This window comes from Leptodactylus fuscus, chromosome 1 (genome assembly GCF_031893055.1).
Source record: "Leptodactylus fuscus isolate aLepFus1 chromosome 1, aLepFus1.hap2, whole genome shotgun sequence".
Taxonomy (NCBI): Eukaryota; Metazoa; Chordata; class Amphibia; order Anura; family Leptodactylidae; genus Leptodactylus; species Leptodactylus fuscus.
In genome coordinates, this window is record NC_134265.1 from 160,277,265 (window position 1) to 160,303,621 (window position 26,357).

At 39.2% G+C, this 26,357-nt stretch overlaps 1 protein-coding gene across 36 annotated transcripts in view; it reads right to left on the minus strand.

Annotated features, from left to right (window-relative positions):
* Window positions 1-26,357, minus strand: part of PTPRD (protein tyrosine phosphatase receptor type D) — a 1,471,303-nt gene that overhangs the window by 147,515 nt on the left and 1,297,431 nt on the right. For all 36 annotated transcript variants that reach the window (XM_075278421.1, XM_075278482.1, XM_075278474.1 and 33 more), the window contains 2 exons: window positions 21,839-21,984; window positions 18,239-18,380 (listed from right to left, as the gene is read on the minus strand). In XM_075278421.1, coding sequence (XP_075134522.1) covers window positions 18,239-18,380; window positions 21,839-21,984 — 288 coding nt within the window. The remainder of the gene's footprint in view (window positions 1-18,238; window positions 18,381-21,838; window positions 21,985-26,357) is intronic.

Consider the following 26,357-nt stretch of genomic DNA (forward strand, 5'->3'; position numbering starts at 1 on the left):
TGAATGACTTATGTCACTAAGGGGTTAGGTATGCAGTGACAAGTATTGAAATCATAGCCAAAAATTAAATTATATTTATAAAATGTAGGTGCAATTTAAGGCGGTCGTTGAGATTTTAACAAATGGAACAGGAGATTGGTGCACCAAAGCAAATAGCGATAAAACCATTGCATGATTGAATATGCCGAAAAAAGTATTAAAATCAGTCACAGACTACACTTAACAAAATTAATCTAAATTAAGAAATGAAGTGCATTCTAAGGATTTCCACTTTAAATAATATCTTCACACTGCAGATCAAATGAAACAAAATACTGACTGTAGTATATGTTACACTCCAGATTTCATTTGGCTACAAAACATCCATTAGCACTTGGGCCGGACCGCTGTATTACATAATACAATAGATAATTGTTGTAAAACCAAGTTATTCCGTAAGTATTTCTAACCTACGACCATCCAACAAAGTTTTGTCAGTTTTTTCCCTGTAAAAAATAAATACAGAGAAGCTTCGATTATTTTCCTTGTAAGGTTTATTTTGTTTCGAACAGGGTTGATGGATAAGTCTCAGGCCTCGCTAGTGGCTATTCCAGTAGTACAAAGGTAATTTGTTAACACTCTCTTCATCATTTATAGCCGCAAGTCTTTTCCCCTTTAAGCCCAGGACAGTTATAGGATCAATACAAATATGCTTCTAAAATATATATCTCTGACCCGTGTTTGTTTTAAGCTGTATCATTCATAATATTGATGGATTAGTTATGCTATCCTTCCTTGCCTGAACAAAGCACACGGCATCAAAAGAGCATATATTTTATGCCGAAGGTCAGGAGAAAATTAATGGATAAAGAACTAGATACAAATGAAGTTCAAGTTGAATGGGCTGAGTGCTCTCTACCGGGTATAGCTAAGGAACACTGTACCAAGTCCATTATATTAAATGCTCTTCAAGCATTTCCAAAGTGTAATCGTTTCCATGGGCTAATACATAAAAGAAGCAATCTTTAACATCGCTGTAATACAATAGCCTCCAGGTGTCGGACGGGTGAAGCTGTTTTAGCGTTTGTTTAGCATATTCCATTTTTCAGTCATAGCCCTGAACAGGTTGTAAATATGCAGTATGAACTTTAGCTTTCAATACTGTGTCTTACATCAAGCATGTGTATTGCTAGAGGACAGACTCTAGCCTCTTAAGGAGGCTGTAGTGTGACCTCAAATGGGGTCTGGATGTTTTCCAAAATTAACTGAACTAACTAATGTACAGTAATTATGGAATGAGCAGTTTTTCCCGGTTACAGCACCCAACTACTGGTCCTGGTAGCTCTATGTCTGCTGTGGTCCTGACCCAGTCCACAATCTTCTTCCCCACATATCTATCTGTGATGTGATGAAGGGGGTTGGCTGTCTGGCTCCGTTCAATAGCCCTTTTCTTCAGCTCACCCCTCTCTTAACTTAGCAACTTAGTCTGACAACCACCCCTCTTAAAACATGTCACTAACCCAGCCTGTGTCACAACAAATGGGTCTACAAATATATTTCCTTTCTAGTTAGCAAGAAATGGGAACAAATGGTTGCATCTCTCATGACTATGCCATATATTTGCCTTAGAGTATGTCGTACAACTTCCCAAGCACCTACTGTACATTGGTTTTCCCTGTGTTTAAAGTGGTTTTCCATGAATATAACCATTTTTCAATTTGAAGAAAATTAAAAAAATAAACATTTTTTTGCAAATATAATGAATCACATATTTTTCAGAGTTGTAATGCTTTTGATTATCTTACTGGTGACACTCTGTTGTCTTGATCAGTTGCTAATGGATACGACCATGATGCAGGAAATTTCTATATTCTGGGCCACATTGTCTTGTCATGCATGAAGTGTCTCTGCCTGAAAGCCTGTCCACAATAAGGAAATCATTGCAGGGTTTCTTACAATTCCCAGACCATAGAAAGTTCCTGCATTCGTAGTTGTATCCATTGGGAACTGATAAAGACAAACAATTGGCACCACTAAGATAATTACAAAAATCTTTAAAACTCTGCAAATTGTTTAATAATGTATGTTTCTAGTCTATTCCTCAGAACCTGACCCCTCCATCCAGAGTTACCCTGCACTCCATGTACTTAGTATCTGTATATTCACAGGTTCCGGGTGGTTCATACAGCTTCAGTTATATGGCCTTATTTATTAAAAGATGGCTGAACCATTGGACCAAATAAGCACTGTCACCTCTTGTGTCTCCTAGTTCCTCATAGATTGTAAGATGTTGCAAGCAGGACCCTCACTCCTATTGTTTAATAAGTTACCTGTTTGTCACCTTGCAATGTCTCATATTATCTAATCATGTCCCCTCTGATTTGTAAAGTGCTGTGGAATATGTTGGTTCTAAATAAACATTTGTATTATTGTTATATATATATGCAAAAATGATTAACTTAGAATTGTGTGCGTCTTTAAATATGGTTGTGTTTATGAGAAAACCTCTAAGGACACCCAAACCCTCAACACCCCTATACCTAACTCCCCATATTGATCTAAACAAATTATACATGAATCTACTAGATGAGGATATTAATTGTATGGATTTTAATAACTTTTTTTGTATCTGAAGGAATTTGTTAGTTTATTCATGTATTTATGATTATATTTTCATATTACCATTCTTATAACATGCATATTGTCCTCTGTATTTCAATATACTATTATTGGCTGACATTGTAATACACTAGACTACATCTTTTTTCGTACATTGAACCTCTATTGTGCTTTGCATGGACTTCTCCATTATAGAAATACAACCTTAAAAGCACACACATATATACAAGCATGTTTTATACTATTCTTTATTTGTACTTGTCCATTAACTTCTGTTCATGCATAATACTTTTATACTATGCTTTTCCTTTTTTGTATGCATATTTGCTTTTATCCCAATAAAGTTTGCTCAATTTGCAAATGAGTCAGTAGGAATCACACTATTTGAGACAACAAAAAAACAATATTGCACTAGATGCCCTTCAAAATAGTAGCTTGTATATATAAATTATTCCTTTAAATATTTGCAAAGAGGATTAAAAAAGCTACAGCTGCACTTCTTTTTGCCTGCCTTTCCACTTATAAGGATTTCGCTTCTGTTGAGTCAGGTCGTAGGCGTTCAGCGCAAACCTGTATCAAATTGTGCTTTACGCTTTTTCTCCACTATCCTATCAATGTTAAAGAAACTCCCTTCAGTACAATGTGTTGCAAGACCTACCAGCACCAGGGGGATTAACAGGCACTCTCTGGCTCAGTCTATTTAAGACAACTGCTGCGAGGATGTATGCAATATACTGAGTAGCAAGTTATTTATTTTTCTATTTAAATCCCATGCATTAGGTTTAGACTCGGAGGTTCATTTTCAAGATTATGTATGAGGGATTAGCTACATAATTCCCATTACTCTTAAAGGGAATTGCAAACCTAATCCTTCATTCTCCAGCCCTGCACATCACATTGGGGAAAAAAATAAGCTTGAAGCACTAGCCTTGCTAAACAAGTAACCATATATTTATTACAGTATTCTGTTATAGCAGTTAGGCTGAAATGACAGCACACAGCTCTGCATACATACAATGTGCGATACACAAAGTGTATATATTGTTGTCTAACCAAATAAAATAAATGGGCCAGATTAATTAAGACTAACACTAGTCTTAATAAAGGTCCCAACTGGTTCAGGGAACATATGAGTTATGAAGAGGCCCTGGCCTCTTTATGAATCAGATACACATCCTTGTGCCAGAATGGAGACCTATACCAATTAGGAAATGGCGTAGATGTCCATTACAACTCACAGCAGAAAAATGATGTGATGAGGCACAGAATGGGGATTGTGGTGCATGTTTGGTGCAAGAAAAGGACTTGCACCAAATGTGTGCAGATATCCCTGGTATGTTGTTTTGCCTGGTGCTTAGTTGTTTTATGATGGAATCTTTGTCTGTCCTGTTTTTGTCCGGTTGCACCTGTTCTATACTTCTGATACCTGTTTGGGCTTTGGGATTTCTGCAATATTTCTTTGTTTACTGTGGCCCCTGGACATCCTGAAATATATTTCTGCTACCTGTGGCCTTTTGCCTCCTGCAATATATCTCTGCTACCTGTCCTGTATTCCTGGCTGTTTTCTTGTGTTTGACCTGGCTTCTGTATTAGTCTGTTCACCTGTCCATCCCGTGTCTATGTACAGATTGTGCATTTTATTATTAATGTGTTTCTTACACAAAAGAAAAAAAACCAACCAGCATGCTGTATTAGTAAAACCTGAGTGATTCCTAATATCACAGCCAGGTTGAAGTAAAATTAAGTTACATAGTAAATGAGGTTGGATGAACACATCAGTCCATCAAGTCCAACCTATAACCCTACAATCCCTACAGTGTTGATCCAGAGGAAGGCAAAAAAACAAAACAAAACATGAGTCTCATGCCAATTGCCCCATTTCAGGGAAAAAAATTGATTCCCGACTCCAATCTGGCAGTCAGTATAAAACCCTGGATCAACATGACCTTAAAATCTAGAGTCTATAACATGTAATATTGTTCTTTTTGAGAAAGGTATCCAGGCCCTCTTTGAACTTGTTTAATGAATCCGCCATCACCACTTCCTGGGGCAGAGAGTTCCAGAGCCTCGCTGTTCTTACTGTTCAAACTTTACTTTAACATTTGATAAAGCAATACCATGGAGGAAAGACACCAGCAATGACTATTGAGAAGCAGTTGCTGCTGCCCATTAATCTGAGAAGATTAAGAAACTGATCACTCTACAGTGAGAAAGTCCATTCATAAGTGGAAATTATTTAAGACAGGTAACAATTGTCCCAGGAGTTGATGTTTCAAGTGAACTCAAACTAATTCAGACTGGGCGCTACTAAGAGAAATTGAAAAATCAAACTACAAAAAAAAAGGTGGATGGGGTGGACTGGGGATCAAAGCAAGAGATTCATTACGACTCATGCCAGTTTTCTGCCATGAATTATAGCCGAAATCTACATCCAACTGATTAAGAGGTCACAGCCTGTCAAGAATGGTGGTGGATGGGTAATGTTTTCAGCTTGATTATCAGCCCCAGGACCTGGGCACCTTGTAGTCAGTAGCTCAGATTTACTATTGTGGTTAGGAAAAGACGCTGGAGTAGACATAGACATGGTGCATCTTTGGTATAACTTACCACATTGTGGTGCATGCTTGTTGCATCTTGGCACTTCTAGTTTGGGCTAAAATTTATCTGACTTACTAGACCTGTGGGTGTGGCTTCTCAGAAAAAGGGGGCGTTTTTTAAAATGTGCCAAGATGAGCCAAAATTGTGTTGTAAGATTCTGTCTCAAATTTAAGCAAACTTAGAGGTGACAGACAGTCTAAAGAAGTGTCAAATTTAACATCCAGTATCAACCATTGTGATAAATCTGGCACATTTTCAGACTAACTATTAGTAAATCCGGCGCCAATGAGTTGACTGTGAACTTTTATGTATATCAAGGTATTCCAGAGTCAAATGTGAGGCCATCTATCCAACAGGTAAAGATTGGCTGATACTGGGTCATACAGCAGGACAGTGACCACAAGCCACCAGAAAATCTACAACAGACAAAGAATGAAGGTGTTGTAATGGCAGATAAAGTCCAACCCATTTGAAATGATTTGAAATGGTATGGCAGGATCTTAAGAGAGCGGGCATATACATGCCTACAAACCTAAAACAGAGAAGAAGACTGCTTTTGTATTTTATTAAAAGCCTACTAATATCCATTTCTTTTGTATATCTGAATGAATATTTTTGTGTTTAGATTTCATTGTCTTCTTTTCAATTGCTGTGTGACTGCCACACACTCTTCTAAAATGCAAGTGACTCATCTGGTGTTGATACTGAAGCTCTGACTTTTGGAAAATCCTCTTCTTGGTCTTTTGTTCGACATAATGAAGCATTTATATTCCTATCAACATGTAGGACTAGCTATATACCAGGCTGACATTTTTATTGGAAAGTTGCAATTACTATAAATAATAGGCAGCAATTTTAATCAAACTCTGCAATTATTAATGGCGATGTGAAATGCTAAAGGGACAATTCCCAGGATGCAATGTGTTAGACTTGTAGCACAAAGTACCTAGCCAAAGGGCAATTAGTATATTATGAATAGGAGAAGGTGACAGGTTAGTGTCTTGTACTCCCAGAACGTGGAAATCAAAATGGAGCAAAGATAGACAAAGGAAAATTTCGAAACGCGACAGTCAATAAAGCAAATGTTCTCTGAATGGCATTTGCAAGATTTTGATCCACATCCCATTTTGTTTTATGGGTCTGTGTTCTCGTTGCCAAATTTCATCAAAATGAGCTAAAAAGTCATTTAAAATACATCAAATAAACATTCTTTTTATTACAGGCAAATGCAAATATCAAGCCTTAACAAGTAAACCTAAGGTCTGTAATTTTAAGGCTGCAATAACAATAACCTTAAGGGTATGTTTTCATTTTGTAGTGGTGTTTATGAGGAACAACTGTTATTTTTGTCAGTCAGCTATTTCAGCAAAATGTTTGCATTGCCATGATAAGCTTAGTTGCAGAGAAATGTTCAGGCTGGAATGGAATATACTAACATTCTTAATTAATACCAAAAACAAAATAGTGCTGCGTCACCATGGTGTCCGGTACATGGCACTACTGAGCACAAACATTAAGGCTTAGGCCCCAAGTAGCGAAACGTAGCAAAAAAAAAAAAAAAAAAAAAGGTGAGGAAAAACCGCAGTGAAAAAGCATTGCGGTCCCCTGCAGACTTTCTTCCCCAATATATATCTATATGGAAAATACCGCCATTTCTGCAAGTATAACTGATATACTGCGATTTTATAAAAATGAGAGCGGTTTTCAAAATGCAGCTTATCCACAATGTGCAGATGGGAATAGCTAGAATTAGAGATGAGCGAGTACTGTTCGGATCAGCCGATCCGAACAGCACGCTCCATAGAAATTAATGGATGCACCTGGTACTTCCGCTTTGACGGCGGCCGGCCGCTTAACCCCCGCGTGCCGGCTACGTCCATTCATTTCTATGCGAGCGTGCTGTTCGGATCGGCTGATCCGAACAGTACTCGTTCATCTCTAGCTAGAATCCATTTCTCTTTACAGGTGCTAGGAAATGCAACATTTTTTCCCCAGACAAAAACGCTGCATTTTCGCAACGTGGACCTTCAGCTTTGTAGAGGAATTCCAAATGATTTTGATAGAGGTAGCTCTAAAAGAATCTATATAATTTATTACCCAAAGGCTATGAATGAAAAAGTTTCATCCCAAAACCAAGACATTATAGAAGACGCTTTGCTGTCATAAAGAACTGTCCAACTGTTTGTAAGGCACACCCATGCAGAACTTATACTAGAACACCATAAAACACAATGCTCTAGTATAAGATCTCATAATAACTTGTAAGTCTGCTGTAGTATATAATTGTATTCTACATAAAATAACAATTTTGGCATATTTTCTATGTGTTGTGCCACTACTCCTAGAAATGGATAAATAAATTGACAACTGTCTTTTAACAGTTACTAGCATGTATCTGCACCTTTTTCACAAGGGAAATAGTAACACTCAGCTGTCAATTTATAGACAATTATCAATAAAATCAGAAGAACCTAACGGGAATGGTGCTACATGGAGTTCTGAAAAACAATAAAAATCTCTTGACAAGCCAGGATCTATAGTACAGTATGTATACTCACTGGCTTACCACAAAGTTGTTTAACTCAAAGTACTAGTAGCCCTTTTAGGGTAAGTTCACACATGGGTTTTTGGATCGGAACCTGAGGCGGCCTCCGCCACAGGTTCCGATCCAAAAGCCGGGTAGCCGCGACTGAAAGCTGGTGCGCTGCACCGGCATCCAGCCACGCACTCCGCTCCGGATTAGGCCCAATGAATGGACCTAGTCTGGAGGAGGGAGTTTCTTCAGGCCAAATCACAAGGCGACTCGGCCTGAAGAATGAACATTTTGCTTCTTTTTTTCCAGGAGCCGGAAGAAACTCCTGGAAAAAGCTGCTGAACAGATCCCATTGATTTCAATGGGAGCTGTCTTTTTGGTCAGGGTTTTGAGACAATTATGGCCTCAAAACCCTGACCAAAAAACTCAGTGTGAACTTACCCTTAGAAATACTTTTAAGTGGTATCAAAAAGTCATGTATAGCAGTGTGGAAATAGGAATAAAACATAATAACCCTTGTCTACAATGACCAATACATTCTGCATGCATGCTGATTGATATGCTAGATCCATTGTGATATACATTGCAATGCATCAAACACTAGTGAGAGACACTTCTTAAAATGCTGTATGCCTCTACTCATGATAGAGCACCAGAAGCCTAACCAAGCCCAATTTGTGAATAATAGGCCCCTAAATTACTTTCTTGACTTGCAAGTATATAAACATCAAAAGAAATGCCAAGCATCATTTTTTACTTCCTACGTTCTTTCTCCTTCTTGCTTTCTTTCTTAAGTGCTCAGAAGAAATAGGAAGGTGGATTTGTACTAAGCAAATGACCCCAAATATAGTAAAAAAAAAATGAAAAAATAAAAAATAAATAACTAACAAGTGCATTACAAAGAGCTCCCAGGCAGCTGAGCCCAAAACAAATCCATATTTATTGCCAAATGCACAAAGTAAGCTGTTAGCCTTTTACCTTTTGCTTCCCATTATCTGAAAACAAAATTTGTATTAACTCTGCCAATCAGATTTGTAGGCTTACATTATTCACACTTCTAGTTAAAGAATTCAATCGAAAAAGATTTCATGCCAATTTGTGCCTTTGCAACCTCTATCCTTCCAGTCAGCGAAAAGCCAACTTATCACAAATGGAGAAATTACAGTAAAAATACAAAACAATTGTTCGCCATCATTTCTTGTTTCTTTCCCGATAACTCATTTTCTAAACAATAAAAGTGTCCACAATCATTACACAAAGATAGTAAATGACGAAAATATGTACCAAAATGACTTCACGGAAAACATATTACATTTTTATGATTGGCTTTCCTAGATTTAAGGACAGAGAAAAATAAATGAAAATGTGATTCTAATGCAGTTTACATAGTAAACAAGTCTGTTTTATTCCAAACATAAGGAGGACAAGGTTAAGTAGCAATAAAACAGCATGCACATACCAAGAAAAAGCTGAAATAACAAATTATGACTCCACCTTAAAGGGCTCAATTTACTTACTAGTCTACTTACTAGTCTATGTTATAAAATATGTTGTTCTTGAGGGCACTCAAGTGATTCCTCCCATAAAGGTGTTGTCCAGTTTGGAAAACTCATTTCCACATTTAGTAAATTCTGAGTCATTATAAAGGGATCCCTGTTTAGGATCCTGATCTCTTGATCAAAGACAACAGTTGTTACAAAGAGTGTCCCTTGACTTGCAGACAACTCAATGATATGAATGGACAAGATGTGATTTTTAAAGAAGTGATACCCCAAAAAGTTATTTATCTCCTAGCTATCATATAAGACCCCACTGGAGACCCCACTGATCCCAATAGTTTTACCTCTAATGTGAATGAAGTGGTGGATGAAGAATGTAGCAGTCAGACCTCCCACAGATCAGCTACTTATCCCGTCTTATGGAAATACTAAATGGGGTGGAATTGGAAAAAAATGTGCTATTTTCCACCATATTTGACTGTTGGTACTGTGTTCTGTTCTTGGTACTGTGTTCGTTTCTTGGTAGGCATCATACCGTTTTTAGTAAAGGTGCCAACAATTTTGTCCAACCCATTTTTGGAGCTGTTTGGGAAATTATGTCCAATTTGCCTTTTTTACAGTTTTTTTGTGTTGTTCCAAAAGAGAGAACAAAGGTATATTTCACATACAGATAGTTTAATATAATGTTGTACTTCACAATATATGCACCTTTATAAGGCAGCTTTTACATCTAGTTTTTCTCTCCACTAGGGCTTTCTGTTGGGTGTTTGGACGCCAGAACACAAAATTTAAACACATACGATAGATTCACTTTAATGAGTGTAAAAACAAACGCCGATGAAGAGAAGGTCAAAAGTGTGCCCCGTTAAAGAGAATGGATCAGTCACAGTCCACATTTCAATGTTGTTTTCTGGAATCCAAACATATAGTCACAGCAGAAAACCCTGGCAGAGGGAAAATGAGATGTGAATGCAGCCTTACAAATGACACTACCCTGACATTAAGTTATTAGCTGGCACGTTAGTTATTGCTTGGACACCACACTGCTCAAGAAATGGCAGTAGGAGCTATATAACAAAGTGGCTCTTACCATATCCACCCTGTTGTGTCCTATGCTGTCATAACAGTCACTTGGGCAATGGTTTATTCTTTATGGGTGTATTGTACTGTATCATTATCTGTAGAAATTTATTCTCTAAAAGTGATTTCACGTTAGAAAAACAAATGGAGCAGATGGGAGCTCATTCCAACCTAATGCATTTATATTTTTGTTTTTCAATAAAAATACAGTGCTCGGAACATGAAAATTATTATTTTACTTACTTTCCTGTAAATGAAACAAATAAGCAGAAAAAAATATTTGAGGTTATTGCTCAAGTAATTATATGCATAGTAGTGTCAGCTGTAATAATGTTAGAGTCAGATCTCACATTATAATACAGCTAAAATAAATGTAATGATTTCCTTATTTCTAGGTGGATCTGTGTAATATGGGCTCTAGAAAGAGAATTATTGATATTGGTGATTAAGTTAGTCGGAGGTAACTCCATTAATGTATTACTCAGGAAAGTATTGACTGTTCTCTAGCTAGAAGAATCTGTCACACAAAGAAGTGAAGAGATTAATGTAACCCTAGCCAGGCTCTAAGCACTAACACTTGACGCTGTGCCACTGATACCTTTACCAGGAGACCAGATCAAACACAATAAGCTCTAATGCCATACATTACCCCACGGGAGTCACTAGAGGATTCTTACAAGAGACTAATTTAATCCTGCTTGCATATAAATCTATGCGTCTTTGCACACCCTTTAATAAGAGATGCAAAATCGTCTTCATTTTTTTCTATTAAAACCAGTTTCTATTTTAATTATTCTAGATTGAAGTATCCCGGCTAATAATATCTGTTGAATATTATGCAATGGTAGCGAAGGGGTTAAGCACTTCTTCGTAGCAATGGTGGTCCCTAAGATAGGAGGAGGTAATTGCAGTGGATGTGGGTTACGGTAATTACCCAACATCTCATGCCTAAGTGACATGGTGTGCAAGCACATAAATTGGGGATGCTTCAGGAATATTATTCTGCATAGAAATTTGATGGATGGATTTCAAGCAATTACACAGCGTGCACACTCTTTTTGTTTAATTGAAGCACTAATAAGTCGCACAATGAGCTCATTTAAACCTATTAACAACTTTACTTAAGACGCCAATAATGTGATGGCCAAAAGGACTGAATTAATCTTTTCCCAGTAGGATGTAGAGGTTAAGGCACATTGGCAGAACCTTACTAGAAATGTCCGTTTTATGGCGATCATTTATCAGATATTTCAATTTACCATTAGCATCCACAGTGTGATAAAAGCAGAGCTTTTCACACGATCAACACAATAATACAATACAAACAGCTAATGTAACCATACTGAACCTATAAAGAATTTCTGTACTGTTGTAATTGCTATAATAAAATAAAATTATTAATAATATAACTGTAAAACTGCATTTGGAAGCAAAGACAGTGGTTGCAGCAAGGTTTATATAAATTATGTCATTAAATTGGATCTGTCAGGTTAATACGATGTCCTAAGTTAAGAGTAACATATTACAGCTATAGGCAGGGCTGCAACTCTAATGAGGCGAGGTGAGGCGGCCGCTTCAGGCGGCATTTTCGGAGGGGGCGGTAGCCACGGGACTTTTTTTTTCCTAAACATTATTAAAGTTAAAGGACTTGTGATGATGTCGTCACAGGTTGACCTGTGAGGATGTCATTAAAGGTCCCTTAAAGACTTGCAATTCGGCATCTATCTAGGACCTAGATAGATGCCGAATTGCAAATCGGCTATAGGACCTGTGATGACATCACAGGGGGTTGGGTACGTAGAGAAGTAAAGAGTCAAAGATGTCTGTGTTGCAAACTTTACACAGTCATGTCACAGCTGGAAGAAGTGGTCATGGCAGTCCTAATAGAGGAGACGAGAAATGTGGGAAGACGTCTCCTTTAAAGAGGACCTTTCACCACTTTTGGGCACATGCAGTGTTATATACTGCTGGAAAGCTGACAGTGCGCTGAATTCAGCGCACTGTCGGCTTTCCCGATCTGTGCCCGCTGTAAAGAGCTTACGGTGCCGGTACCGTAGTGCTCTATGGTCAGAAGGGCGTTTCTGACCATTAGCCAGAGACGTCCTTCTGCCTCGCGGCGCCTATCGCGCTGTGCTGTGGAGCGGGGAGGAACGCCCCCTCCCTCTCCTGATAATGCTCGTCTATGGACGAGCTGTGTGAGCAGAGGGAGGGGGCGTTCCTCCCGGCTCCACAGCACAGCGCGATAGGCGCCGCGAGGCAGAAGGACGTCTCTGGCTAATGGTCAGAAACGCCCTTTTGACCATAGAGCACTACGGTACCGGCACCGTAAGCTCTTTACAGCGGGCACAGATCGGGAAAGCCGACAGTGCGCTGAATTCAGCGCACTGTCAGCTTTCCAGCAGTATATAACACTGCATGTGCCCAAAAGTGGTGAAAGGTCCTCTTTAAGTAACAAAATATTACTGCACTGCATTCACTGTAATGTTACTGCTAGGACACACACTTTCCCCCGCTACCTGATGCGGACGATCAAAAGAAAAACCTAACCTAAACTTAACCCATAACTCTGACCCCCCCCCCCCCCCTTCCCCTGGTCTTCAGTCCAGGGGGGGTGTCTGTTGATCGTCCGCCTGAGGGCTCGTTCACATCTGCGCCCAGTCTCCGTTCTGCAGGTTTCCGTTTTCTGCACAAAACAGAGGCAGGAGACAGAAACCTGCAGGACTCTTTCTCACCCATGCATTATCCGGCGTGAGTGGCGGTGAGCGTTTAATGCTCTCCGCCGCGAAAGCGTTTTTTTAATATGGACACAGAGTCGGACATGCAGTACTCTGTGTCTGGTTTAAAAAAAAACGGTTTCGCGGCGGAGAGCACAAAACGCTCACCGCCACACACGGCCGGACCCGGTCTGTGGTTTCCGTCTTCTTTCATGCAGAAGATGGAAACCACAGAACGGATACCCGAACGCAGGTATGAACCTAGTGTCACGCAGCAGAGGGGCTAGGTTCACCACTGGCTATAGGTCTACAGTCTAAGTAGCCTAACAGCTAGCTTTGTGCCACATGGCTCCTAGGAGCACTGATAGAATACACTAGACACATAGTTTACTATTCTCTTGATACTTTCCTGAGGAAAGTATCCTCCTTGCACCATTTGCTCGTTCAGCATTCCTAGTAGCCAAATGGCACAACATTTTGTGATGCTGTTTTGGCTACTAATAATATAGAACTGCAGCTGTAATATAGTGTTCCTGAATAGGGCAGCACATCAAACTTATACATTCAATTTAAATGGGAGTCTGTAGGAATAAATTTCTAGGTACTAATATATGCATGTAAAAGGGCCAAACAAATATATGTGGCATTTTGTCATGTTAGTGTAATGTATTTGTTTTGGCACTTGCAAAATCTGTGTCTTCCGTTAGCCATAGACATTAAGGTCTTGTTTAAAGTTTCTCAACAATCTATGGTTTAAGGGGACAGCCACCAGCCCCAACATTTCCTTTTCAGGGACAAAGGGATCACACAAATAGATTTTTATTGTCTGCACGTAGGATTTCAGGCAGGTCTTATAATTGTTACATTTAATTCACCATTGTAGGAGATCTGTAACATGATATACGTAAACTAACTACATATGTGTCATGAATGTCTCTATATAGACGAGTGATGATATCAAGGTCAAGTCAGACATGATCTAGTGCTGCATGAATTCACAATAGTAGTTATAATTTATTAGCGACTTAGCAATAAATATGGAATAACCTGTTACTTGCCTTAAAAAGCTGTGTGTTGCCATTGTAAAGTAGTTGACTGAGTGTGAGTAGGAGATAATGTGCACTTCCAATCATCAGAAACACTCTATGCGGCAGAAGGAAATTTAGCAATGTGCTATAAAATCTCTCTGCAGTGAGAACTGTTCTTCTCTTTGGCTGCCCTTACAGTAAGCCCATAAGAAACTGCAAGATCAAATTAAAGATAAGTGATCGTTTCTTGTACCCTCTGGAATTAATGTGATTATTGGGTTTTTTTCAAGCATCTGCTGCATCAGCTTCTTTTTACGGTGAGAAACAAGAAGAAAGAAGGCAATGAAGTTTGGATTTTGACTTAATGTTCAATTTTAGTTAAATCTTCAAAGTCGTTTACTAAGGTCCATCACCCTCCTACCCCCATTACTATACTGAGGTCAATCACCCCTCATCAGACTTTTCATTGATAAGTCACCAAAAGGAATCTCTGTCATGGTCAGAGTCAGAAGTAGATAATGCATTGCAAAGAAGTACATATGCATCTCTATGTTAAAGCCCAAGTTAGAAACACCTAAACACTCACCAAAATCTCAGGTCAAGTGAACAACTGTAGTCTCAGAACAGGATATATATGGAATGGAGTTTCGTGAAAGAGATCCTTTCAAAGAGAAGACCACCAACAAGCACTATATAAACCCAGGAAAGGATTTATTAGAGGGGTTGTGCTATCAATACAAATGGCAATATGTAAACGGCATATGCATTTTTAGTAACTCAGTGGAGTGTTATTATTAGAAGAAATTTTCCTCATAGAAATATTCAAATTATCAAAATTCTCTGTACATCATTCTATTGAGGCTCTATTAGTTATACATGCCCAGGACAATATAGTAGAATATAGCACAATGTCTGCTGAAAGGAAGCAGCAATATCATTTAGGCTGGACTTAGGTTATCTTTCCGCTTCTCACAGAGAAAAACCCAGTATGGGAGAGAGGAAAAGCAATTAGATTAGCACCTCACCACACATAGGAAATCTATGTACGGCCTAATAATACCTCTGTTTGCTCCACTGAGGGTACAGCAGAAGTTGTACTGTATTCTACTGGGCATGCCACAGAGTTTCACTATAAGGGGGCATTCACACAGAGTAACGCAGGGCGTGTATCACAGCCGTACATGCCGGCATTATGGCAGACTGCCGAACACTTCCCATTCACTTCAATGGGAGCGCTCCTAACAGCGGCGTTTACGAGCGCTCCCATTGAAGGGAATGGGAAGTGTTCGGCAGTCTGCCATAGCGCCGGCATGTACGGCTGTAATACACGCCCGGCGTTACTCCGTGTGAATGCCCCCTTACAACATACACAGACCTATATATTTTGAACACTAGAGGATACCATGACAAGCAAATAATTTGGATATTTCTGCAAGGAAACATTTTTTAGCATACCAACACTTTACAATGTTATTCTAAAATGCATATTCAGTTTATTTAGTGCCATTTGTATACAGGGCACAACCCCTTCAGGGATATATGAAGTACAAGTGTTTCCTATTTAAAGAGGACCTTTCACCACTTGGGGCACATGTGGTTTTATATACCGCTAGAAAGCCGACAGTGCGCTGAATTCAGCACACTGTCGACTTTCATGATCTGTGCCGCAGGTGAAGAACTATCGGTGCCGGTACTGTAGCTCTTCAGTGTCAGAAGGGCGTTTCTGACAGTCAGTCAGGAAAGCCCTTTGTCACAGCAGCACCTATAGCACTGTACTGTAAGAGCGGGGAGAAATGCCTCCCTCCCCTTCTGATGGTGCTCATCCATAGACAAGTGCTGGGGGGGGGGTGCGTTCCTCCCCGCTCCCACAGCACAGCGCTATAGGCACTACTGTGAGGAAGGGTGTTCCTGACTGTCAGAAACGCCCTTATGATGGTGAAGAGCTACAGTACCAGCACTGATAGCTCTTCACCCGTGGCACAGAACATGAAAGCTGATAATGCGTTGAATTCAGCGCACTGTCGGCTTTTTAGTGGTATATAAAACCGCATGTGCCCCAAGTGGTGAAAGGTCCTATTTAAAGGCTACGGATGAGTTTAAATATGTTTTCATCGAAAGGTATAAAATGAAATAATGGATATTATGAAAACAAATCTGTTCTACAAATTTACACCAACGAAACACACTCAGAAATGTAATCTCATGTGCAGGGATTACAAGGCAATTGTGTTTGCTAACAGCAGAAAACACTGATGGATTCTGCTACCTGCTTTATGGTGACACTTTAGTCTGTATGCAAAAGTTTGTTAAATCATTTTGCTTTAATAAACTGTAAATCTGAATTCTTTCTTTGTGAAATATTCCAAGTTAAAAGCACTTCAGACTTGGTAGGTTTCCTATTTTCAGAATTATTACTACTTTATTGCAGTAATTTACAACAGAGAGAAAGAAAAACTCCTTTTGTGTTCCCATCACTCGGCTGCACTCTATATTTGAAGCGTGGCTCCCCAGCGGAGATCACTCTATAGCATAAACGACAAACTGCTATTTTCCCAGCAGGCAGAACAGTGTTCATCTTCAAAAAAGCAGCATTAATAAAAATGGGGCCGTAATAAACGTAGTAATTCTGGTCAAAAGGTTACTAACTGGTGACGCTACCATTTGCTTAAGTCGTTTTGTACAATGAATTTTATGCTACAAAAATGCAAGCAGTACATCATATACCTGCTTTTACCGGGGAACATATAATTTGGCGGGTCTTACTTTGGGTCTGTCGGATTTTATACTGTATAAGATTCTAGGAATAATCGTCCTCCCTTCACATATACAAAATGAGCATTCCCCAACACTTCTGCAGATGTAGTGTATTTAACATAGCCAGTGCAATCTTCAGTATCATAGCATTATGTACTGCAGAGAGCCATACCGATGACTGATCAATGACTGCTTTTAGTGTCAATGGGGCCCTAAATGCACAGATTACGGAGATCATTCTTATAATGCCATCAATGGAAGGAAAGGCTCTTCTGGAGCACACTGCCGTTAAGAACTACTTTTATAGTGCCTTTTCAGCATATGATTTTATAAAAGACCTTACTATCTCAGCACCGGTGTGATTTACGAGGATTTGAACACAATTCTATATTGCCTACAAATGTCATATCCATCAGAGTGCGGTCCTATTTTATTATACTTCTAACCAGGAATGTATAAAAAGAAGGACACAGTTCTCCATTTTTATGATGCTTTCATATCAAAGCAGACATCTATCAATATTAAGGTTCTTGGCAGGCTATATCCATATTGTATTTCATACAGCCGCAACAGTTATATACTCGGAGGAATATCAGTGAAAATCAGCCTAGTGAGCTGTAGACCATACTTGAGTAAGAGATATGGGATGGGAAAGTCATATAGCCATAAAAAAAACTAGTGGGTCTTTCCTCATAGTGCTTCACACCACCATCACTAACTGTCATGCTAACTTACTATGTGTACATCAAAATTGATATATGGGCTCAAGAAAATGGAAGTGTACAGAGCCAATGTGGTTCCTTTAGTATTGAGCCATAAACTCTCTGTGCAGTGTAGGTTATGATAATCTGCCATTTCTATATTACTGTGTGAGCAGTAGTGGCTTATGATCTGGGCTTCTTAGAGGGTGGTAGGAGCTTACTGTTTGCTAAGAGCCCCCAAGATACTTCTTGTACACCTCAGATAAGAGCTAGCTTTACAAGAGAGCTATATGGCTTTTTACAGAGCTCCTTCAGCATTGTAGGTTAGGTAGCAGAAGTCAGGGATAGCAGGCAGTCCCATGTCACTGGACCCAACCTTATTGAGTATTGAACATCCCCACTGCTAACCAGTCAGGAAACCTAGGTACCCACGGCCAAGATGTGCCCTGCATTCTGCCAACAGTGGTTGAAAAGGAGGACTATGTCCCAGGAGTCATCTCATTTTAACAGAATAGAAAGGGTCAGAGAACTAAGGAAGAGATGAAAAACATTGGCTCTCCTATGTGTGTATGGAAAGTATCAAACTTGTAAAACTGCTGCTGTAAGTAATTTGTGTCTCCATTTGGCGCTGTAACTGGATTATTCTCGCTGAAGAATTCTCTTGCTTATAACACAATAGATGCTGCAAAATACTATTCAGTTGAAAAAATGGCTGCTTTCTGTTGTTTCTTACCACGTAATACTATGAGCCTGGTGGTCACACTAACTTCTCCAACACTGTTGGATGCAACACATTCATATATTGCCTCATCTCTTGGTGTTCGTAAGGGTTGTATTCTTAGTACCGAACCAGATCCATCATCAAACTCTATAACCTGTTGAAGGAAAGTAAAGCTGTCACAGTTGTTGTTGGCACAACCAATCAGTCCGACACACAATATTATCGCTATAACTTTAATAGCTACCATACTTTGTACATTGACTTTCTCACTACATTAAGGCTTCGTTCACATCTGCGTTCGTATTCCATCCAGGGGAGTCTGCATGGGGACCTCTGAACGGAATACTGAACGCAACTGCAAGTGGTGTGCCAGTGAAAGTAGTTGACAATCTACTTTCCTGCCCGCATGATTTCTGTGGGCAGCACGCAGCAAGCACACGGACCCCATTATAGTCTAAGAGGTCTGTGTGCTTTAACTGCACAGCGCTTGCAGTTGCGTTCGGTATTCCATTCCAGGGGGGTCCCCATGAGGACTCCCCAAATGGTTCACGCAGATGTGAACCAAGGGTAATTTGGAGGAAAAGTGTATGTAGGAGTGCTTATACATGGAAAATAGATAATTTAGAAGATTCTTACCCAGATGTTGATGGCAGAAAAATCTCATTTTCCAATGCAGCTTTATAGCAGCCCAGGGTATACTTGTTAACATACAGTGTACAATATTTATACGTGCCTGGTGCTAAATCTTTCTGTTCTACCTTTATATATTTCAATATTGCGGTTGGTGTTTCACTCTATATATACATTCAGTAAATGACATGTACAGTATATAAATGTTTTACCACCTCACCAAACAATGTTGATGAATAAAAAGTGGATCCTAATAGATCTATCAAGGCTTCTGTAAACTCTGATACCATGAAACCAAAGAGAGCAATACTTAAAAAAGAAAATGTTAAGTAATTTTTTTGGCATATCTCGTTGCACAAAAAGAAAATATACCATTTTAAGAATTTGCTGCTCTTTACAATAAATCCCGCGTGTCGTCATTTTACGGAAAACATAGGAGTAAGTTAACATTTTAAGGATTCCCTATGACGTTAATTTACAAGAGCAGAAATACAAGGTAGATAGTCGGATTTCTGCTACAGATGTGCCTGCAGATCCATAAGAAAATAAATCTTATTCAGTAGGAATGAGTAAAAACAATCAACATTCTTCTTGTGTATATTTTCACAAGAGCAAAAATCTGCACAAATGTTTTTAGAAACATAAAAATTGAGGATAATATTACTCTGTGTTGCAGTGAATGCTAAATGTTAGTAGTTTTGATACAGATTTAGGCAGAGTCGAGGTACCTGGCAACTTCTCTACATTTTATAGCTTTATGTTCCTATCTATTCCGCGCGTCTTACGTTTTCTAAAAGTTGCTTTGATAGTTACATCTACTAGCACAAACATTTCTACGATTCTGTACACCAGGGACCTGTAATCATATACATCTAGTCTACATTAAATCTAGTAGTAAGATAGCACGAATAACATATGGTAATGAAATTGCGCTATAAACTATTTTGTTGAGTCTTTGGTATAAGTTTATAGGCTTTCATATGTAAGCTTTTGAATACTTAAGCTAGCCATACACATTACATGTATCGGTTGGTTGTGCCAAACATTTAATGTGTATAGGGACCTTCTGATTTTCCTCCATCATCTGGATTTCAGCTGCTTGATGCTTTTATTTTCAGGGGGGTAACCTGCTGTCAAAGGTATCTGGTAGTGTCTCAATCGTTCCCATTCATCCACTTGCATGAGTTCAGTGTGCATATAAATGGGAGAATAAGGCAGGACACCTATTAGTTGAATGGGAATTCAGACAACAACTATTTAATGTATATTGGGGCTTTAAAAATCTATTGACCGCAGAGGTTGCACACACTTCTGATCTGATAAAGGACTTGTCTAATGTTGTCCAGGCAACATATGTACTGTACAGTGTATACCAAAGAAATTCCAGAGTCAAATCGTTGTGTTTTACGGAAGGCTGTAATGATAATTTAGCTTTCTCCACTATGGATTATTTTTAGATCTGCCATACAGTAGAGTGTGACAGTGATTGATCAGTACTACTACTACACATTCTTTCTTTTACTGGCCACCTGTCCCCCCACTTGTAGTCACATCCACCTGTTGGACTGACACCACTTGTTGTGGTTATGTGGTCCTTAAAAGAAACATGTGTTTGATCCTATGCCTCTAGACTATATTATAGATACCTCACACAGTCATCTTTGTATAAGTTGCTAATATCAACTAAATCAGGACCTTTCATTCACTTTAACATGACAAGAACAGGGGATCAAACAGAGGCAGAATGTTTATCACAATGCATATATAAACACGCTATATCAGTTTATGACCTGTGTTCCAATTTCAGTGTCATATGAAGTTATCAGTTGGAAAATTATGCAGGAATAACACATTGTAGATTGCAATTTTACATATAAATACATAGATATAAATTATTACAGAAAAGAAAGAAGATATTACAGATCACATACATCAGAATACTAGTCCATATATTCATTTATAGGACACTTCAACCCACAGCAACACAATCTGTGACAGCTGTATACTGTACATGTACAGACGTACAGATAAAAGTCAGCTAATTTGGCATCTGATAGCTCAGATAGTACAGAAATTCCTTTGATCAAGCTTTGGTTTGGAGCTGAAAATTATCTGATATGAATGGTAAAATCACAAGATCTGAAAGAGAACTGGAATACTACTATATTGAAAAAAATATTGAAACTGGGGTTTTCTATTAGTAAAGTATCTTTTATATATCAGTTTTCATTGGTCTGTGTGGAGATACACAAAGACTTTTTGTAGTGAGATGGGGGTAAAAAAAAGTTGCAGGCAAATTGCAAGATGGCTACTGTTACATAATAGTGCCTAGTGAAGCTATAGCATTAGAAAAATATCTCATTATCTGGTCCCATTGATGCCAAATCTCATATATATATATATATATATATATATATATATATATATATATATATGTATATATATTTGTTACATACATAGCCATCTACCTATATATCTATGTGTGAGATATATATATAGATACAGTATATATATATATATATATATATATATATATATATATATATATATATATATGTATATATATCTATATCAAAGCCTGCGGTGAGCCAAATCAGTTATAAATGCCAGAAGAGCCATGTTTGGAAGTTTGGCCATGTTAAGAAAGGCATGTGTACTGACTTTACTCACTTATGGCCAAGACGATAGCATACAAAAGGCAACATGCAGGGAGTATATAAAATACTTGCAAATACTTGTGTTCGTGATAGAATGTATTCTTGAAAATGTGATGACCAATTGTCAGGTAGTTGAATATACTAAATGGTATTCTTACTAGCTTATTGAGGTAGCGGCTCTCTACTATAACTGCAGTACAACTTTGTAGTAGCTGTAGTGCAGCATCATGTGGAAAGCCTCATATCATGTATAGATGCGTAACATAAAACACAACTCCATGCATGTGTAATCTTTGACGGAGGAACAGAACAATGGACCTAATACCTCAAATCTCTGGTTGCTGACTTTCTTTCCCTTTTTATTCCAAACTATTTTCGGTCGGGGGTCTCCGGTAGCTTGACAAATAAAGGACGCAACTCCCCCTGATACTCCTGTTTGATCAACAGGGCTTCTTGTAAACCGTGGTGGAGCTGAGAAAAAAAAGAGAGAGATATAAATTGGGGGATAACAAACATGCACTAAATGATAATACAACCCAGCAATAAACCAACATTTCTACAGCCCACTGCCTTCCTGAACCATTGTCACACACAATATAGGAAGATTGTCAACCTAAAATTTGCATTTTGGGGTTAATTTTCCGCTTGTCCCATTTTACCACAAACAATAACAAATCACTGCGATTTCCACAGCCAGATGACTTCAGTCACAAGGCAATTAGTCAGAAGAGTGTTCTCCTACCGTTTTCATGTCATGGACTGAGGGAAAGAGACTACAGTGTGAAGTATTAACTTGACATGTGTCCCTAGTAATTCATGAAGCATGACATACTGTAAGATCACTAAAGTAATGCGGTCACATCACAGTCAGAAGGAAAGATGCAGCAATAAAATAAAGGATTAGAAAAATGCACATGTACTGCTCTTATTCTCTACTTGCAGCTGTTAGGAATGTCTACAGAGTAACCTATTAGATTTCCCAGGACAAATCTCTGTGTAAAGTTTAGTATACATTACAAATGTCTCTATATATAAAATGCTTATATCTGGGCAAAATGATTATTCCTGTCTACAAAGATGAAGTATGCCAAAAATCTATCTAAACCTTGTATATAAATTACCTGGATTAAAGGGGCTCTATCTGTAACATCTCTGCCTGTTCGGGTCTCTGCACCGCCCTCTGCTCGCGTGCTGCGGCGCAGGAGGCGTGTGCAGCTTGGTTCATGGCTTAAAGTTTTTGGTCACACTGTGTGAACACGGCTCTACTGCTGTGATTGTATTTGCACCACACCCGTCTTCTGCCCTTGTTTGTCTCTGCTCCTCTAATTAATCTGGCCTTGCCCTGTGATTGACAGCTGCCTTCCTGTCAACTCCATGGGCAGGTTCTTCCTTCCTATTTAGCCTTGGCTCTCATTCACAGCAAGGCTTGCATACTTGCTCGTACTGTCACTATTTTGCTTGCAATTCTTATCCTTGACCTCTGGCTTCCCTACTGACAATTCTTTGGACTCTGATTTGGCACTGCATCGCTCGACTGTTACTGACCCTTGGCTAGCTGACCTCTCTTTTTTGTTGTCCGTCTTGTCTGCGTTTTGTGTCTCACCTATACAGGAAGGGACAGTCTTCGTGGTTGCCGCCTATTACGTAGGATAGGGCCTGGCAATAGGAAGGGAAAGTTGGGGGCTTCAGCTTAGGGCTCACTGTCTGTTGTGTCCTGTCCCAGGGTTCAAACAGTTACTGGAGAATTGTGGTCCTAGCAATTCCCTTACACTATCATTGGGAAAAGTCATTTTTAACTAATCACATCTTTGCATAGCCTTTAGAAAGTCTATTCCACACCTACCTTTAGTATGTAGATTGCCTCAGTGGTTTTTGAATAAGTCCGTTTTTATTCATATGCTAATTAGACTGGTGCACGATGCATCATCATACATCGAGCACCCCCTTTGCTATTGTTTCCTATGGCACAGGCTGATGTTGCTGATAACTCAGCTTCCTGTTTGCACACACATAGGAGATAATAGGAGAGAGGAGGCTGCTGGGAACTTCCTTTGCTGGCTGGGCGCTCATTAGCATATGAATAAAATGGACTTATTCAGAAACCACTGAGGCAATTTACATACCAAAGGTAGGTGTGGAATAGACTTTCTAAAGCCTATGCAAGCATGTGATTAGTTAAAAAATGACTTTTCCCAGTGATAGAGCCCCTTTAAATCCCTAATCTTGTTACAAGTCAGAAGACCCAAAACTAGAATTTCAGCTTTACGTGTGCCCCTTCCACCTACTGTAGTTATGTGCTGACTCTAAAAGCTTTTAAGGTAGGCATAGTTGTAGATAAGATCAGGCGTGAGCAAACAAAAATGGAGGTAGCAGATTGTTGTGGTGGAATGGGAATAATACATTTTGCAGCAGTAACTGGCAGATTAAAAAATGAAATTAACTTTATTAGTCTATTTTTTGAAGGCCACCTGTTAGGGAACCCTGGAACAGGGACACAAGAGACAGTGAGCCCTAAGCTTATGCCCCCCGCTCTCCCTTCCTATTGCCAGGCCCTATCCTACGTAATAGGCGGCAACCACGAGGACGTTCCCTCCCTTAGTATGTGACACACAAAACGCAGACAAGACGAACAACAACAATGGGAAGTCAACTTAGCCAAGGGTCAGTAACAGTCGGGCAATACAGTACCAAATCGGAGTCCAAAAAAGAGAAGTCAGTGAGGAAAAGCCAAAGGTCAAGTATAATAGAGTAATCAGAACAGAGACAGTAAAGAGCAAGTATACGCACGGCAATAACAAGCACTGGTGTGACTGGGAGCCAAGGCTATATAGGGAGGAAGAACCCGCCCATGGAGTTGACAGGGCGGCAGGCCGTCAATCACAGGGCAAGGTCAGATTAACCATTAGAGGATCAGAACCAACTGAAGGTGAAGGAGATGGGTGTGGTGGGAAATCAATTACCAAAGAAAAGGCATAGGGCAGTGTTCAGACAGTGCAAAGAGAAACCAACAGAATAAATTATAACTGAACACATCTCCTGCGCCGCAGCGTGCGGCCGGATGATGACGCCAACGCCCGGATGGGCAAAGATGTTACACCATCACATGGATACAAATCCATTTTGATGGGCAAAAAATGAACAAAAATAGGAAAAAAACCAAACATGTGTATATCCCCATCGACTCCCATTGTTCTGAAAATGGACGTGTAATGGACGTTAAGAAAACATCTTTCACACGCCTGTTCTTTCACTGTCAAGTGCGTGGGGCTTAGGGGATTTTGCTGTTTGCAATATGAAAAGATGGGAGAAAGAAAGGCATATTGACACCGGTAATACAGACAGCTGGATCTAAGTCAAACCTCATTTAAAGAAATGGTTATTCCATAGCCCATGCTCCCAGCTATCTAGCACATCCCTAGGCAGCTTTCATAGTATCCACATATTTATTTTTTACTAAGTCAGGAGTGTGGGCATCTGTCTATATTGACAGACAAATCTCTCTTTTTCTAAAATATACAGCCACAACTGTAGCACGCCTTGGCCACATTGTTTCTCAAGCATCCTAAAAAGCCACTCATAAAAGCAGAGCCTCATATATGGTCATGAGCTGGGATCCAGCCTGACGTAAAAATAAAATAAATGTTTTAGCCCTTAAATACTTCAGTGTAATACGGTTCTGTCACATTCTGTCATTACCATGTGCACCTAGCTATAGCATATAAAGCATGCCATTTCTCTTCTATGCTGTGAACTGTCACCTACAATTTTAGCTCAGCAGGTTCACATTAGGCCTATTTTTTAATCCAACTTTTCTATCTATTGTAAAGACCCGGAATGATATCTCCTGTTTCTCTGTGAAATCTTCTTACCTGCACTCCTGCTCCAAAAAGCAAACTGATTATTGCTGTAAGGATCATCATCTATCAAAATGTTCTTATCATAAGTGTCACGGTGTATGGAAAGATTGGGTTTACAATGAGAAATCTCAAGGAGGCACTGCAGATGAAGTGCTTCTAGATAATGTGCGCAATAACAGAATCAAGTTCTGGTGTCCATATCGCTGCTCTGTTTGCTCTAATTATATACTGTAACATATATATATATATATATATATATATATATATATATATATATATATTTATTTATATAATGAACTATTAAATAAATTAGAAAAATTAATAAACACAAATTTCCAGCTCTCGTCATTATCCTTGCATGGCCTTTAGAAGGACTATTTCACACCTACCTTTTGTATGTAAATAGACTCAGTAGTTTTTGAATAAGTCCGATTTTATTCACATGCTAATTTATTCATGTGCTACTCCGTGCACTCCGGAAGTGTCTGTGTGCACCCTCTATTCTCTATGTGTATGAGAGCAGAGAGGCTGCAGACACAGACACTTCCGCAGTCCATGGAGAAGGCTAATTAGCATATGAATAAAAATGGACTTATCCAAAAACTACTGAGGCAATTTACGTACAAAAGGTAGGTGTGAAATAGCCTTTCTAAAGGCTATGCAAGTATATGCATAGCTAAAAATGACTTTTCCCAATGATAGAGCCCCTTTAAAGAGGACCTTTATGTCCTCGGGCACAAGTGGTTTTATACACCGCTAGAAAGTCAACAGTGCGCTGAATTCAGCGCACTGTCGGCTTTCCTGTTATGTGCCCCGGAGCTGGAGAGACTGGTGCCGTTCCTGACAGTACTCGTCCATCACCCTGTACTGTCAGAGGGGGCATTCCTTACTGCCCAATGATAATGCTGAGCTGTGAAGAACGCCCCCAGTATTAATCTACGGACAAGTACAGTCAGCGTACGTTGGCTTTCTAGCGGTATATAAAAC